Source organism: Mastigoproctus giganteus, chromosome 13 (genome assembly GCF_048544385.1).
Source record: "Mastigoproctus giganteus isolate SK-2022 chromosome 13, ASM4854438v1, whole genome shotgun sequence".
Lineage (NCBI taxonomy): Eukaryota > Metazoa > Arthropoda > Arachnida > Uropygi > Thelyphonidae > Mastigoproctus > Mastigoproctus giganteus.
In genome coordinates, this window is record NC_143587.1 from 84870380 (window position 1) to 84884496 (window position 14117).

General features: G+C 34.7%; 1 protein-coding gene across 1 annotated transcript in view; it reads left to right on the forward strand.

The window, feature by feature from the left end:
- The window catches only part of LOC150076228 (uncharacterized), a 744224-nt gene that overhangs the window by 637101 nt on the left and 93006 nt on the right, over positions 1–14117 (forward strand). The window contains exons 34-35 of the mRNA XM_090387291.1: positions 1858–1953; positions 13926–14015. Coding sequence (XP_090243417.1) covers positions 1858–1953; positions 13926–14015 — 186 coding nt within the window. The remainder of the gene's footprint in view (positions 1–1857; positions 1954–13925; positions 14016–14117) is intronic.

The window sequence follows — 14117 nt, forward strand, 5'->3', positions numbered from 1 at the left end:
ATCAATACTAATTGTCACTTAGAAAGTAGAAACAATAGACAGAAGCATTTCCTCATCCCATCCTGGTCTCATATATTGACCAGTGAAACAAAAGAATAAATAAATAAACAATGTCCACCATCCACCGCCAAGGTCATGGCTGTTGGAAAGCTGCAAAAATGGCAAGAATTTCAAAGACATTACCTCTGAAAGCACTTTGGCATTTAATGCCTATGAAAAGCAAAGGTGGTTGAATTAAATCATGCCCACTAGCTTCCTTTTATCAAAATTGCTAACTCACTCCTAATATGATATACCTGTATGCTAAAAATCAGTTGTCTCAGGGGAAAAGAAAACCAGATGAAATGAATCATTTGGTTTCATCAGAAACCCTTCCTGATGACATCTTTCATAAGATGTCATCAGGAAGGGTTGAACTTGAGGGCCATGATTTTTTTGCCCCCCAAAAAAAACAATTTTTGTCCCTTTGGGGGCGATATCACCCCCGTTGAGAATCTCTGGACTAGACAAAGACAGTAGCAAATTTAAACTCGAGAAAGGAGTTCGACAAGGGAGAGACAATATCTCCAAAGTTGTTTACTACTACCCTTGAAGAAGCTTTCAGAAGATTGGACTGGTCGCAGAAAGGAATCAATGTAAATGGAGAGTATCTAAACCATTTACTATTTGCAGATGACATTGTGATCATAAGCCACAATCCCGAAGAATTAGAGGAAAATCTTAATCAGTGATGCTGAGTTAGTTAGGATTTCGGACTAAAGATAAATATGGTTAAAACAAAAGTAATGATGAACAAGTATTCCAGACGAAGGGATATAATCATTGAAGCAGCAGAAATTGAAAAGGTGGATTCATATACTTACCTTGGACAAGTCATTTGCTATAATAATGATAAATGGATGGAAGTCAAGAGAAGAATAAATTTTGGATGGATAGCATTCAGGAAATATAGTCACATACTGAGGAGCAATATCCCAATTTGTCTGAAACATAAAATAATGGACCAACGTATACTCCCCACCATGAGTTATGGAAATGAAACTTAAGGCACTCGCCAAAAGAATGGAAGAGAAGCTGAAAACTACACAGCAAAGAAAGGAACAAATTATATTAGGAACCAGACTGTTGGATAAGAAGAGAAGTAAAGGATATTCTTATCAAAACTAGAGAACTGAAACGGACTTGGGCAGGACATATAGCTCGAAAACATGATTGACAGATGGAGTAAGAAAATAACAGAATGGAAGACAACAATGGAGATGGACAGATAAAATTCAAGAGTTTGTGGGCAATAAATGGATGGCCATTGCACAAAACAGAAGCAACTGGAAAGTTGCTGGAGAGGCCTTCATTCTGCAGTGAATTGAAAATGGCTGATGGTGATGATGATTGCATTGATGGACAAATATGTTTGAAAGTTTGTCAAAATTTTAAAAAAAGACTTCTTGTTTTGAGGCATAAGGCCACCATTTTGAGTAGGCAGATGTAAAATACAATAATTAAAAACGTTTTGAGTCTTTTATTAATACATTTACATTATTGTCTTCTATCGGGTTTAAAACCATAGACTGCTTATTAAAAACAAATGATAAAGTGACTTATAACTCACGCTATATACACTGTCATTTAAGTTATCAAAAAAATACATTTGTGCTTTGTTTTTAAAATACACTAATAACAAAGAAACGTGAAACTTACCTAACCACTCATAAAAACTTAAGATATTTTAATTTATAATGCACCATCAGCTTGTTAAAGTCAGCTGTGTGTGTATATGTAAATATATACATATAAGTTTTAATTTGCCATTTACAAAAATTTTAAAAACATTTGTCTGCTTTGTGTTTATCATTACAGGAAGTGTCAGATCTTAAAGAAGCAAAACAGCTTTTGATCAATCAGAAACTTTCACTCCAAAATAATATTGATTCAATAAATGAAGAGAGAACTAAAGTAAAGTATTCTTTATAAGTAAATTGCTATTCACTTTTAATTCACATTCATTCATTTTTTATTTTGGAATGTCTCCATGTTGTAGTTTCAGATAAATACTAAAAGATTATATTTATGAAATAAACTATATGCAATAATCGTTGAATTAAAATATTTTAATGTGAATTTTATTTATAATATGTTATTGATTTACCATAGATTTCATTCGCTCTTCAATAAAATTTCTAATAAACCATGAAAAACTATCAATTCTATATATCTTGGGTATGCAGAATTTCTTTTCAGAATTGAAAAGAAATTACAACTTTGAAATAGTCTTCAGAAAATACAAAATGTGTTGTATTTCTTCAGCAGAACAGCACGTACAATACATATTTCATCGAAATTGTGTACTTCAGGATTTGGTCCATTGAGCCTCGTTTAAGTCTCTGCAGTCATACTGACTCGATTTTATTAATTAAAACATACTTAGAAGATTTTTTTAATAAAAGTCATATCTGTCTTCTAGCACTTTGAGATCTTATCTTACCTTATCTACCTTCTTGGATTAGCGATCTGCCTGTTCCGATCTCGAAGAGACCTGCCCATCTTTTCTTTGGTCTTACTCTGTCTCTTTTTCCTTTTGCTCTATATGTATAAGCTAATTTAGGGAATCTATTATCTTCCATTCTTTCTACCTGTTCTTTCCATCTTTGTCTATATTCTATAATTTTTCCATTAATTGAGTAAATCTTTAATTCCTTTCTAATATTTACTTTTGGTATTTTATCTAATTTTGTACATCCTTTAACATATCTTAAAAATTTTATTTCTACAGCTTGTATTCTATTAATGTCTCTTTGTTTCGGTATCCATGTTTCAGAACCATAAAGAAGTGTTGGTATTGCCATTACTTTGTAAAATTTCAATTGTGTTTCTTTCCTTGTTTTCGTAGCCAGAGTTCTTTTTATTGTTCCACTTATATTTTGAAATTTCGTCAATTTCTGGTTCATATCTTTTTCGGCATCATATGTTATATCACATCCTAGATATTTAAAATATTTTACTTGTTCTAATATTTTATTGTCTAGAGATATAGAAAAAAATTCAAAAGTAAGTCTAGTTGAGCTAGTAAGTGAGAGATTACAGACATGCTATATTTCAAACGTACTTGCAGGCTTGGTACTATTGCAGTGGAAAATTTGTTGATCATGATCATGACTGGCACAAAAAACTTTTAAACATTTTGTTACCTCCTAAAATCAATTCCAGGGTAAGTGCATTATGTGAATTTTCCATACCTCACCTTGCTCGTAGCTTGTATTATATAGTGCCTGTGTGTTGAAAAAAAAAAAAAAACAGAAGTTGTGTGTTGAATTTCTGTAGATTGTAATTTTCAGGAAATGCATAAGGAGGAGGGTTGTTCCACAGAACACAATAGCAAGGAAAAATGAAGAAAGAGAAAAATTATTTGGATGTGTTCGAAGCTGAACTTTTAATGAATATTGACTAACTAATGCACATCTTCAAACTGATTTCAAACAAAGGGTTTAATTACAGACGCTGGTTCAGAAGAGTAGTTCCCAAGATAAATATCTGTGAAAGGCATGCAGCAGGAACAATATCTATGTAATAAGGAGTATATAGTTTATAAGAGAAGGGTTGTTTATTAACCTAATTTTCCTTTTTTAGATAGGAATTGGAGTTTTGGAGGCACCATCTCAGATGGGTACTTTGCCCACATGAGACATTAAAAACATTTAATTGGCTGATTAAGACTATACAGATGTTAGAATGCTTTGCTGAATGCTAAATATGACAGTGGTCAATATTTAGCATTCAGTTAGCATACAGTGGATAACTAGTAATTACCTTTTTCCCCTCTTAGATCCAAGTCAAAGTGGTCCAAGTTTAACTCTCACTTCCTATGTGTTATATAGGCAACTAGTGAAAGAAATTCATTTGAAATAAAGGAAAAATTTGCAAAAAGATAAAAATTAGCTGGTTATAACACAGTTTTTAAGCTTAGTTTAAGTTATATGGAATAAGTTTCAATAGCAAAAGCTTAATATGTTATATGGAGCTGAGAATTGTGTAAAGAATACACAGTATTGATAATATTGATTGAGAATTGTGTAAAAAATACACAATGTTGGGATTGATTAAAAATTAGAGAAAAAATAAATGAGACTAACAGATGGAAGCGATGACAAAATCATGTTGTAAATGAGAAAATAGAAATATAGTTCATAAGTCAAAAATTTTGGGTTAACAAATATCCATAGAAGGTTACTGTGAAGAAAACTTAAGATAGTATAGCCAAGAAATGTCACCATTCCTATCAGTGATGTAGTCAACAACATGGTACAATTGTCTCACACTATTGGCAGTATGAGACATGGCACCATGTTGAAACCAACTGGTTACATTAACTTGAATAAACCTAGTCGCTAGTTTATCAGTGGAAAAAGTTGCAGTTGTGCTTAGCATAGCAGTCTGATTTATTAGTTGCTACCTCCCCATTATCATCTTTAAAAAATATATAGGCCAATAATGCTGTGAGATGAAATTTCACACCACCCTGTTGAAGTAAAAATGATAATAGGCTCATAAACAGATCAAGAGATGGATGATTTCAAGCAAGCATTATAAGAAATGGTTCCAAGCAAGCATTATAAGAAATGGTTCCAAGCAAGCATTATAAGAAATGGTTCCAAGCAAGCATTATAAGAAATGGTTCCAAGCAAGCATTATAAGAAATGGTTCCAAGCAAGCATTATAAGAAATGGTTTCAAGTAAGCATTGTATTAAATCTTAAAGAAAATAGGATAGCATGGAAAAAATAGCAAATAGATGGCTGACATTCCAGAAAGGTTGAGTGTTGTGTAGTGACCTCGAGTATACCTACTGGGTCACTATAGTCTGTTATCTAGTAGGTATGTCTGTATACATACTACATTTGCCTTCTAAGTTTAATGCTGAAATCTGGTAATGTAGGTAATCAGATAATCATAGTGTTATTAAGAGGCAATGTAGTTGAGTCCTGTATAATGACTGGACAAGTATGTCTGGTTGCTGTGGCTTAATAGTAATACTTTTGAAATGGTGTTAATTAATGTAATGAAGTGTTATTTATATTTGTGGATTTTCTGATTAAGTTCCCCAGGAGTGGTGATCGTACTTACTTAGTTAATAGTAAACATTGTATATAGGTATTTTTTTTATTTAATTTGATTTTAATTTTTTTATTATTATTATATTTTTATTTTTATTTTTTTCATTTTTTTTTAATTTTATTTATTTTTTTTTTTTCATTTTATTTTTTTTATTTTATTTATTTATTATTTTTCATTACTTTTTTTATTATTATTTTTTTATTTTTTATTATTTTATTTTATTTTTATTTTTTTATTATTATTTTTTTATTTTTTATTATTTTATTTTATTTTTATTTTTTTATTATTTTTTATTTGTAAAATAAGAAGTTTACCTCAATATAGTACGTAGAACACTTCCGTATGATACTCTCCAGAAATTAAAAGGAAAAAATCGAAAAACTTAAGAGTAACAAATAATTAAAAATCAATAAAACTCAATTTAACACAATTAAAAATAAGAAAATTAATTAAAAGAATTTTAACGAAAAAATTGCAAAGCGATTTTCCTTCCTGAAGCTGACAACGCTTTTCGACCGTATTTCGTGATCACAAAAATAAAAATTACCGAATATGGTTGCGTATGAAACTTAATTAAGGATTATTAGTCTTCACGCATGCGCGCAAAAGCCCATGAATCGGAGATGAGATATGGCCGACAAACATTAGCAGAATCTTCGTGTAATTTAATTTCTACGGTTTCTGCAATTAATAGTCATATTAATTACGTTGGACACTAAGTATTTTGGCCTCGTTAAATAAAAAAAGTGTTTTTCGTTAACGGTGTGAGAAGCTAATTCTGACACTGCTGAACGAGAAGCGCCTCCGTAGCCAGGTGGGAAGGAGCAGCAGTGCGTAGCACACGCTTCTTGATTAGACCGGGGTTCGAGCCCGTCACCACCAAATACGGAGGATGCGGAAAGGTTAAGGAATGACCACCGCATATCCTGGAGCAATATGGCCTTAGTTGCTAATGCTCCTAAAAACCAAACAACAACAACAACAGCTGAACGAGAAACATGAACTGAGGCTACATGTTGATTAACACGAATATTCAAAGGAAAATGCATCGAACCCTGCTAAGACAAGTCGCAATCACCGCAAGAAATGTTGCATACCAGGTCATTGATTTGTGTTCCGAACAAGAAAAAGACTGAACGATTGTTTAGTATAGTGTGTAATTTCCGTATTGGCCTGGCCTCAATTTTAAATTTGGTATCTTTAAAGAATCTGTTAAGCTGTTTGTGCCACTGTTCAACGTATGGGACAGAAATAAAGTATTTTTTGATATTGCTATTGTTGGTTGGTGTAGTATTTTGTATCCTATCCTTAGCTTGTACCCTAATTTGGTTTATTGTTTAAGAATCTGCTGGTTAATATTTGTATTTCTAAGCCCAAAGCAGATTCCGTCGTTGAATATTTGTAGGCATTTAGAAATTGAATGGATGATAATCGATCTTTTGTAGGTGAACGAGTGATAGCTGTTATAATGTAGAAGCATACCAGTGTTTGTAGGTTTTCGATAGATGTTAAATTGGATTTTATGCAAGTCCCTAGTAAGCGTGAAATTTAGAAAATTTAATGACTTTGTAACCGTATCCTCCCTTCCCAATGTAAATTTGAGTATTTGTATGTTAGAATGAATATTATTAAATGAATGTAGAATGTCTTGGATAGTACTACTGTCAGTAATAACTAGAACATTGTCTAAATACCTCCCATAATATGTGATATGGGGTTTCGACCCAGTATGTTACTCTAATGTAAGTTTTTCGATTATTTTCATTTTGATTTCTGGAGAGTATCATACGAAGTGTTCTATGTACTATATTGAGGTAAACTTCTCTTCTTATTTTACAAATATTGATATCAACGTAGAACACATTGAGAATTACAGCTCTGGTTCATACTATCTAATTATTTTTTTTATTATTTTTTTATTTTATTTTTTATTTTTTTCTCACTCTATAAACTATTGTAAACTTTCCTCTTCTATTTCATGGGAGGTCTATCTCTTCCCCTTATCTTCTATCCATACCTCCCCATCCCTTCCAATCCCCACTTCCTTTCCCTAAACACCTTGGGGCTCCAGGCTTGCCTGATAGCTCCAGTAAGAGTCTCGGCTAGAAAGTGGACCGTGGCATGCCTCCTTGTGGCCAAGGTTGGGAGTTGGGGGGCAGGGGACCAGGTGTCCCCTGCCCCCCGGCTGCAAAGTCACCAGTGGCGGCACTCAACATAACAAGACACATACTTATACACCTACATACATACATACACTTGCCGGCCTTCGCCTTTTCAGATGCTACAGCGGCATATAGGGAAAACCCTGGAGACCGCAATTGAAACAAACACACCTTGACCTTGTATACATACTTGATAAGAGATAATAGATTTGAATAATAATAAAGATTGCTGTTAGATTTGAATTTGCTATTTACATGGCAAAACATTTCAAAGTGCATTCATGTCATCTTTGCTGATGAATAAATAACATAAATTAATACAAAAAAAAAAAAAAAAAACAACTATTTATACTGTATGTTAGATGGACAATGACCAAATTGCAAAATAATAGAACTTCAAAATTCCACAAGTGCACTCCAGAGTCCATGGCAGAAACACCATCTTCTCCCCCCCCCCCAAAAAAAAACATAGACATTCAGCATACTCATTTCTGAAAGGCTTGAAGAAAACCTTAATATTGTGTTTCTTAACAATTATATTTATATTAACTCCTATACCTTGGTATTGATGGTTTTTTTTGTTGTTTTTTTTTGCAAGGATATATTATCTTTATTTCATAAAGATAATATGATTTTTTGCAAATCATTATTTTTATGAAATCTTTGGCAAAGGATGCAAAGAAAAACATCAAAGAGTTCTTTACTTGTGTAAACTCTAGAAGGAAGGGGATGAATCAGATTGGTCCACTTGATATCAATGGTTCAACTGTTGATGATCCTGCTCAGCTAGCTAACAAGCTAAATGAGTATTTTTACATCTACATTCACACATGAGGAGTTATTCAGCGAGGGGAATGCCAGAGGTGTATTCAACTCTAGCAGTAAGCTACAGAATCTTGAAATAACTGGGAGTAAAGTGGAGGAGAAACTGTTGAAGATAAACACAAGAAAGGCACCCGGGGTGGATGGGATCTATCCAGTTATATTAAAGGAGGCAGCAAAGGAAGTAAGCAAACCCTTAGCCATAATTATGAGAGCTTCCTTGTACTCAGGGGAAGTACCCATGGACTGGAGATGTGCAAATGTGACCCCAATTCACAAAGGAGGAGCAAAAGATGACAAGTAATTACAGACCAGTTAGTTTAACTTCTGTTCCATGGAAATTAATGGATGCACTTGTTAAAGAACAAGTGCATCCATTAATTTCACGATCATCTAGACAAGACTTCAGTTATAGCTCAGACACAGCATGGATTTATTAAGGGGAAGGCTTGTCTGACCAATTTGACTGGATACTATGATGTAGTCACAAAGGAACTGGGTGCAAAAAATAATTTTGATATCATATATTTGGATCTTAGAAAGGCTTTTGATACTGTTGCACATGGAAGACTGCTGTATAAATTGGAACAGTGTGGCAAATTGCTGCTGTGGATAGATGTGCAGAAGTTTGCCTTTAGTCAGCGGGTGGTTGATTGCTGGGACGAACTTCCATCTGTGATTGTAGAAGTTGATAGTTTAAACATATTCAAGGCAGAACTAGACAAACACTTGGAAAAAGTGGATGGGTAAAATGAGAAGGGTTTTTTTTTTTTTTTTTGCTGATGCTATATTAGCTTGCTTTCTTACATAATATGCCTTTACTAAGGCTAATGCTAAATGACACATAATGCTAAACCTGATTGAGCAACACAGAAATATCTATAAAAGCTGCAGATCACAAAAAATATCTATGAAATGAAATAAAATTACAATACTATTAAATGATAAAACCACAAAAATTTACCAAAAACTTCCTAACTTATCTGGATCTCAAAATAAATCTAAAGATTCAGAGGACATTCCCCCCCCCCCCCAAGTATTATAACTTTGCCACATTACTTACCATCTGCCACATCCTTATCGACTGCTCAAAATACAAGAGAATGCCACATTTTTTTTTTACCACAAAAACACATCTTTCAATCATGCTTACCTCACTTTTGGATAATAAAGAATAATAATAAGTTATTTTAAACATACCTTCCTCAAAATGATTAATATACATGGTGAAGCAGAGTGATTTTAAAACTCAATAATTAAATAAAGAATATGTATTTGCCAAATTACAAATATGCTATCTTAAATAGCATATCATGCCATTTATATTTTGAAGATGACATTCTCACATTTGAAGATGAATTCATCTTCATATGTGATGAAGTCACCCTTATCCACTCATATCTGTATACCTTCCAACCCAATTGGGCTGCTCACTCTCCCACTGACACACTCCGAGGAAGGCCCAGTCTATGTGACCATCAGCGATCTCAGCTATCTAGAGGAATTTGGGCAATTTCCTCATGGCAATTTCCTATTAGTAACACAACTTTCTTTCTTTCTTTCAGTTCTTCAAAATTGTGTTGGCAGGAGAGTACACCATGCTTTTTAAGTGCCCCATTAAAAAAAGTCAGTATTAGTATTAGTAACGGCCGCATGGTGCAAGAAAGCCTATGGCTTATGCTGCACCAGCCAAAAAAAAAAAAAAAAATTGATAAAAACAAAAAATAAATAAATAAATAAAACACAATAAATAACTAAATAATAATAATTAATAAATAAAAAAAAAAAAATAAAATAAAAAGGAAATTAAACCTATCATCCTATGCGCTTCCCTTACCCGAAAGTACTATCCAGATGACCTTTGAATTTCCCCAAACTGTTGGCCTCTACCACCCATGAAGGCAACTTATTCCAGTAATTTATAACTCGCTGGCTAAAATAAAACTTCCTGCAGTCCAATCTAAACATTTCCCCCTGTAACTTGAATTTATGTCCCCTAGTTCTAGCATTTAAAATCTTGAAAATTTTGTCCTCATTCATTTTACTGATGCCTCTCAGAGCCTTAAACACCTCAATCAAATCTCCTCTAAGGTGTCTAGTTTCCAAACTCTGCAACCCACATATTCGAAGTCTTTCTTCATAAGGACGCCCTTTTGCCGATCTCACCAGGCGAGTTACCCATCTTTGCACCCTTTCAAGAAGCTCGATGTCTTTCTTTAGGTGCGGTCTCCATACTTGAACACAGTATTCCAAGTGTGGTCTAACATAAGCCTTATATAATGGGATTATCACGTCCCTATCTCTACTTGCAAAAGTTCGATAGATCATCGATAGGACACCATGGGCCTTCCTTGCAACCTGTTTACAATGCTCAAAGAATTCCATGTCTGACCGTATCGTAACACCCAAGTCCCTTTCCTCCAGTACTGGGTTTAGTTGAACTCCACCAAGTGAATAAGTTTTTTTGGGATTACTGTTTCCCAGGTGTAATACCTTACACTTTGTTGGATTAAAGCACAGCTGCCATTTTTCTGACCATTCCTGAAGTCTATCTAGGTCTCTCTGAAGAAGCTCAGCTTGACAGTGATCATTAACTACTCTACCAATTTTAACATCATCTGCAAATTTAGACATCACGCCCTCTATCCCTTCATCAATGTCGTTTATGAAAATTAAAAACAACAGTGGTCCTAATACTGATCCTTGGGGAACCCCATTTTAGCATTAGCATTAGTAGAGGCATTTGATGCAAGAAAGCAAGCTTATGCAGCATCAGCCAAAAAAAAAAAAAAAAAAAAAAAAAAGAAACCACTTCCACTTCACCCCTCTATTCGTTCAAAATACCTGTCCAGCTGAGCCTTAAACTTATTTAGGCTATCAACTTCCATGACAAGGGATGGAAGTCTGTTCCACCAACCAACCACCCGCTGGCTAAAGGCAAATTTCCGCGCGTCTATCCTACATCTGTCTTTCCTCAATTTGAATTTATGCCCTCTCAGGTGATTATTCTGAGCTAGAGGAAGAATCCCATCAGCATTGAGCATGCTCAAACCATTCAAGGCTTTATACACCTCTATCAGATCACCTCGCTGGTGCCTAGTCTCCAGACACTGTAATTTGCAAAACTTAAGCCTTTCTTCGTAAGAGCACCCCTTCTTACATCAACCCAATCTGAGGAATAGCCATTTATCACAACCCTCTGCCTCCTCCCCTGAAGCCATCCTTCTATCCATCTAAGGATTTTCCCAGTGGTTCCAACCTGTTCCAGCTTATAAAGCAACCGCTCATGTGGGACTGAGTCAAAAGCTTTGCTGAAATCTAAATAAACAATGTCGAAATTATTCCCTAAATCCAGCTCGTGAGTGACCCTTTCGAAATAGCAAACCAGATTTGTTAAACATGATTTTCCCTTTACAAAACCATGATGAGTATCCTTGAGAATTTCAATTCGATCCAAATGATCCTGAATTCCACCCTTGATCACTGCCTCCATGACCTTCCCTACTACTGAAGTTAGACTGACAGGTCGATAATTTCCAACTTCACTTTTAGAGCCACCCTTATGTATGGGAGATACATTTGCACTTTTCCAATCCAAGGGAATCTCCCCAGAGTCTAGTAATGCTCGCATAATTAGCCCCAATGGTTCAATGCACTCGCTTGCCGCCTTTCTTAAGATTATAGGGTATATTCCATCAACTCCAGGAGCCTTACTGGTCTGTAGGCTCGAAAGTTTTTTCATTAAATAATCTTGCGAAATTTCAATATCATTAATTACATATTTTTTAACTTCACTCCCACAATTTCCCATTGCCACAAAAGGCTTTTCATTTGTAAATATCGATGCAAAATAACTGTTGAGTTCATCTGCAACGGCAGCTGGTGTATTTATTACTATCCCCTTTCCCTTACGTAAAGGTCCAATCTGGTTTGTCCTGCTCTTCTTGGCATTTATATATGTGAAGAATTCTTTATCCCCCCCTCTTTGCTTTGCTCTGTTTGCTAGTGATTTCTCATAAACTGCCTTTGCCCGTCGAACCTTTTCTGTGGCTCTATTACACATCACCTTGTAGCTGGTATAGGCTTCAGTACTTTTTATTGCTCTGTAACCTTTCCATGCCACCTTTTTCTGCTCAAGTAATGTGGCAACTTCACTATTCATCCAACTTGGAACCCTTCTCGTGGAGTATTTTTTTAATGGTATATACGCATTCAAGGCATCTGTGATTAATGTTTTAAAAGCGTACCACAGTTCAATTGTATTCATTCTCTGCGCGATATCTACCCGGTTAATAGAGGCCATGTAATACCTTAAGGCATCGTAATTTCCTTTTCTGAAATTAAAACCCATTCCTTTGCCTTTTACTTCTGCTACCTCTGTCGTCATCATCCACCGTAGAACTCCGTGATCACTTCCTGCTACTGGTTCCTCTACTGTCAGCCCTGTTATGTCATCTGATTCATGTGTGATGATGAGGTCTAGGATATTCTTTTCTCTAGTACTTTCCCTGACATGTTGATACAAATGACAATCATCTAGTTGATTTAAAAATTTTGTTCCACATGTCGAGTTTCCTTCCCATTTACTCCAATCAATTAGAGGCAAATTGAAATCACCCATAATAAGGCATTGACGCTTACTTGCCCATTCCATTTGCATGTAGCGGCTTTTGTCATCATCTTCACAATCACCTGGTCTGTAGATTACTCCTGCTCGCATTATACCTTTGTTTCCAACTATCTCACACCATACAGACTCTATACTAGCATGTGAAATGTCTGAATCCGGGAAAGCTATCGTCGCACTCAGGCTGCTCTGATAAGAAGCATTACCCCACCACCCCTTCTATCTAACCTATCCTTCCTAAATACATTATACAAGCCGTACTGAAACTCATCATCCCCAGTTTCCAGGTGGCACCACGTCTCTGTAAGCCCTATTATGTCCGCGTTACTTGTTTTAACCAGCAGTTCGAATTCGCTCATTTTATTGACGACACTTCTAACGTTACTGTATAAACAATTAAGATTTACTGTTCTTGTATATTTAACAACCCTAACACAACTTTCTTTCTTTCTTTCTTTCTTTCTTTCTTTCTTTCTTTCTTTCTTTCAGTTCTTCAAAATTGTGTTGGCAGGAGAGTATGCCATACTTTTTAAGTGCCCCATTAAAAAAAGTCACCTGCCAACAGGGCTGCAGGTCTAATTCATCAATAAAAAAAACGATGCAGCCATGTTAGCATAACACCCTGACATCACAATTGTTACCCTTCCATTATCTTCAAAAGAAATATATGGGACGATAATGCCCTGAGATGAAATTGTACATCACTCTGTTACCCAGTCACTGCAACGGTTGCTGGTGGAATTGGCAAGGGTTTCTTCTGACTAGTAAAGAAAGGTTTGTTTATTTACAAAACCATGTAGATAAAAGTGAGCTTCATGCTGGCATTCATGATGAGCAGTGTGAGAAATTTTTGTAATTTTCCTTAGCCTTTCTACCCCACTGAGTAATTTGATTACACACTAGTTTGTATTTATTATAATACTCAGTATCCCTTGATAATTTATAATCATTGTATGCATTTTTCTCTCGGATACTAAGCTCATCAGTTCACTGATAATCATTTTTGTCAGACACCAAAATGGTCTTCATAAATCAGGGGATTAATTGTAGTGATAGCCTTTTGCACTGCTCTGTTCATTTACAGACAGGCATATAACATTATGAACATTACAGATCAATAAATTATTAACATACTTCTTGTAGTTTGTTTTATTCAAAGTGTTTTCATTTTGTGGTTTGTGTACATATTTGTGTGTTTTGCTACAGGAAACAACTAGTCATCAGCTTTCCATAAAAAAAATGAAAGATTGGGCTGACAGTTTGGCTGAACAGAATGAAGATTTTAAAACCAAATTGGTAAGCTCTGATTAATTGTTGGTCAAGTTTTTACCGACATTCTCTAAATTAACAAGTATTTAACATTAAAAGAAAATGAAAGAGGTTATTTATGCATGTATA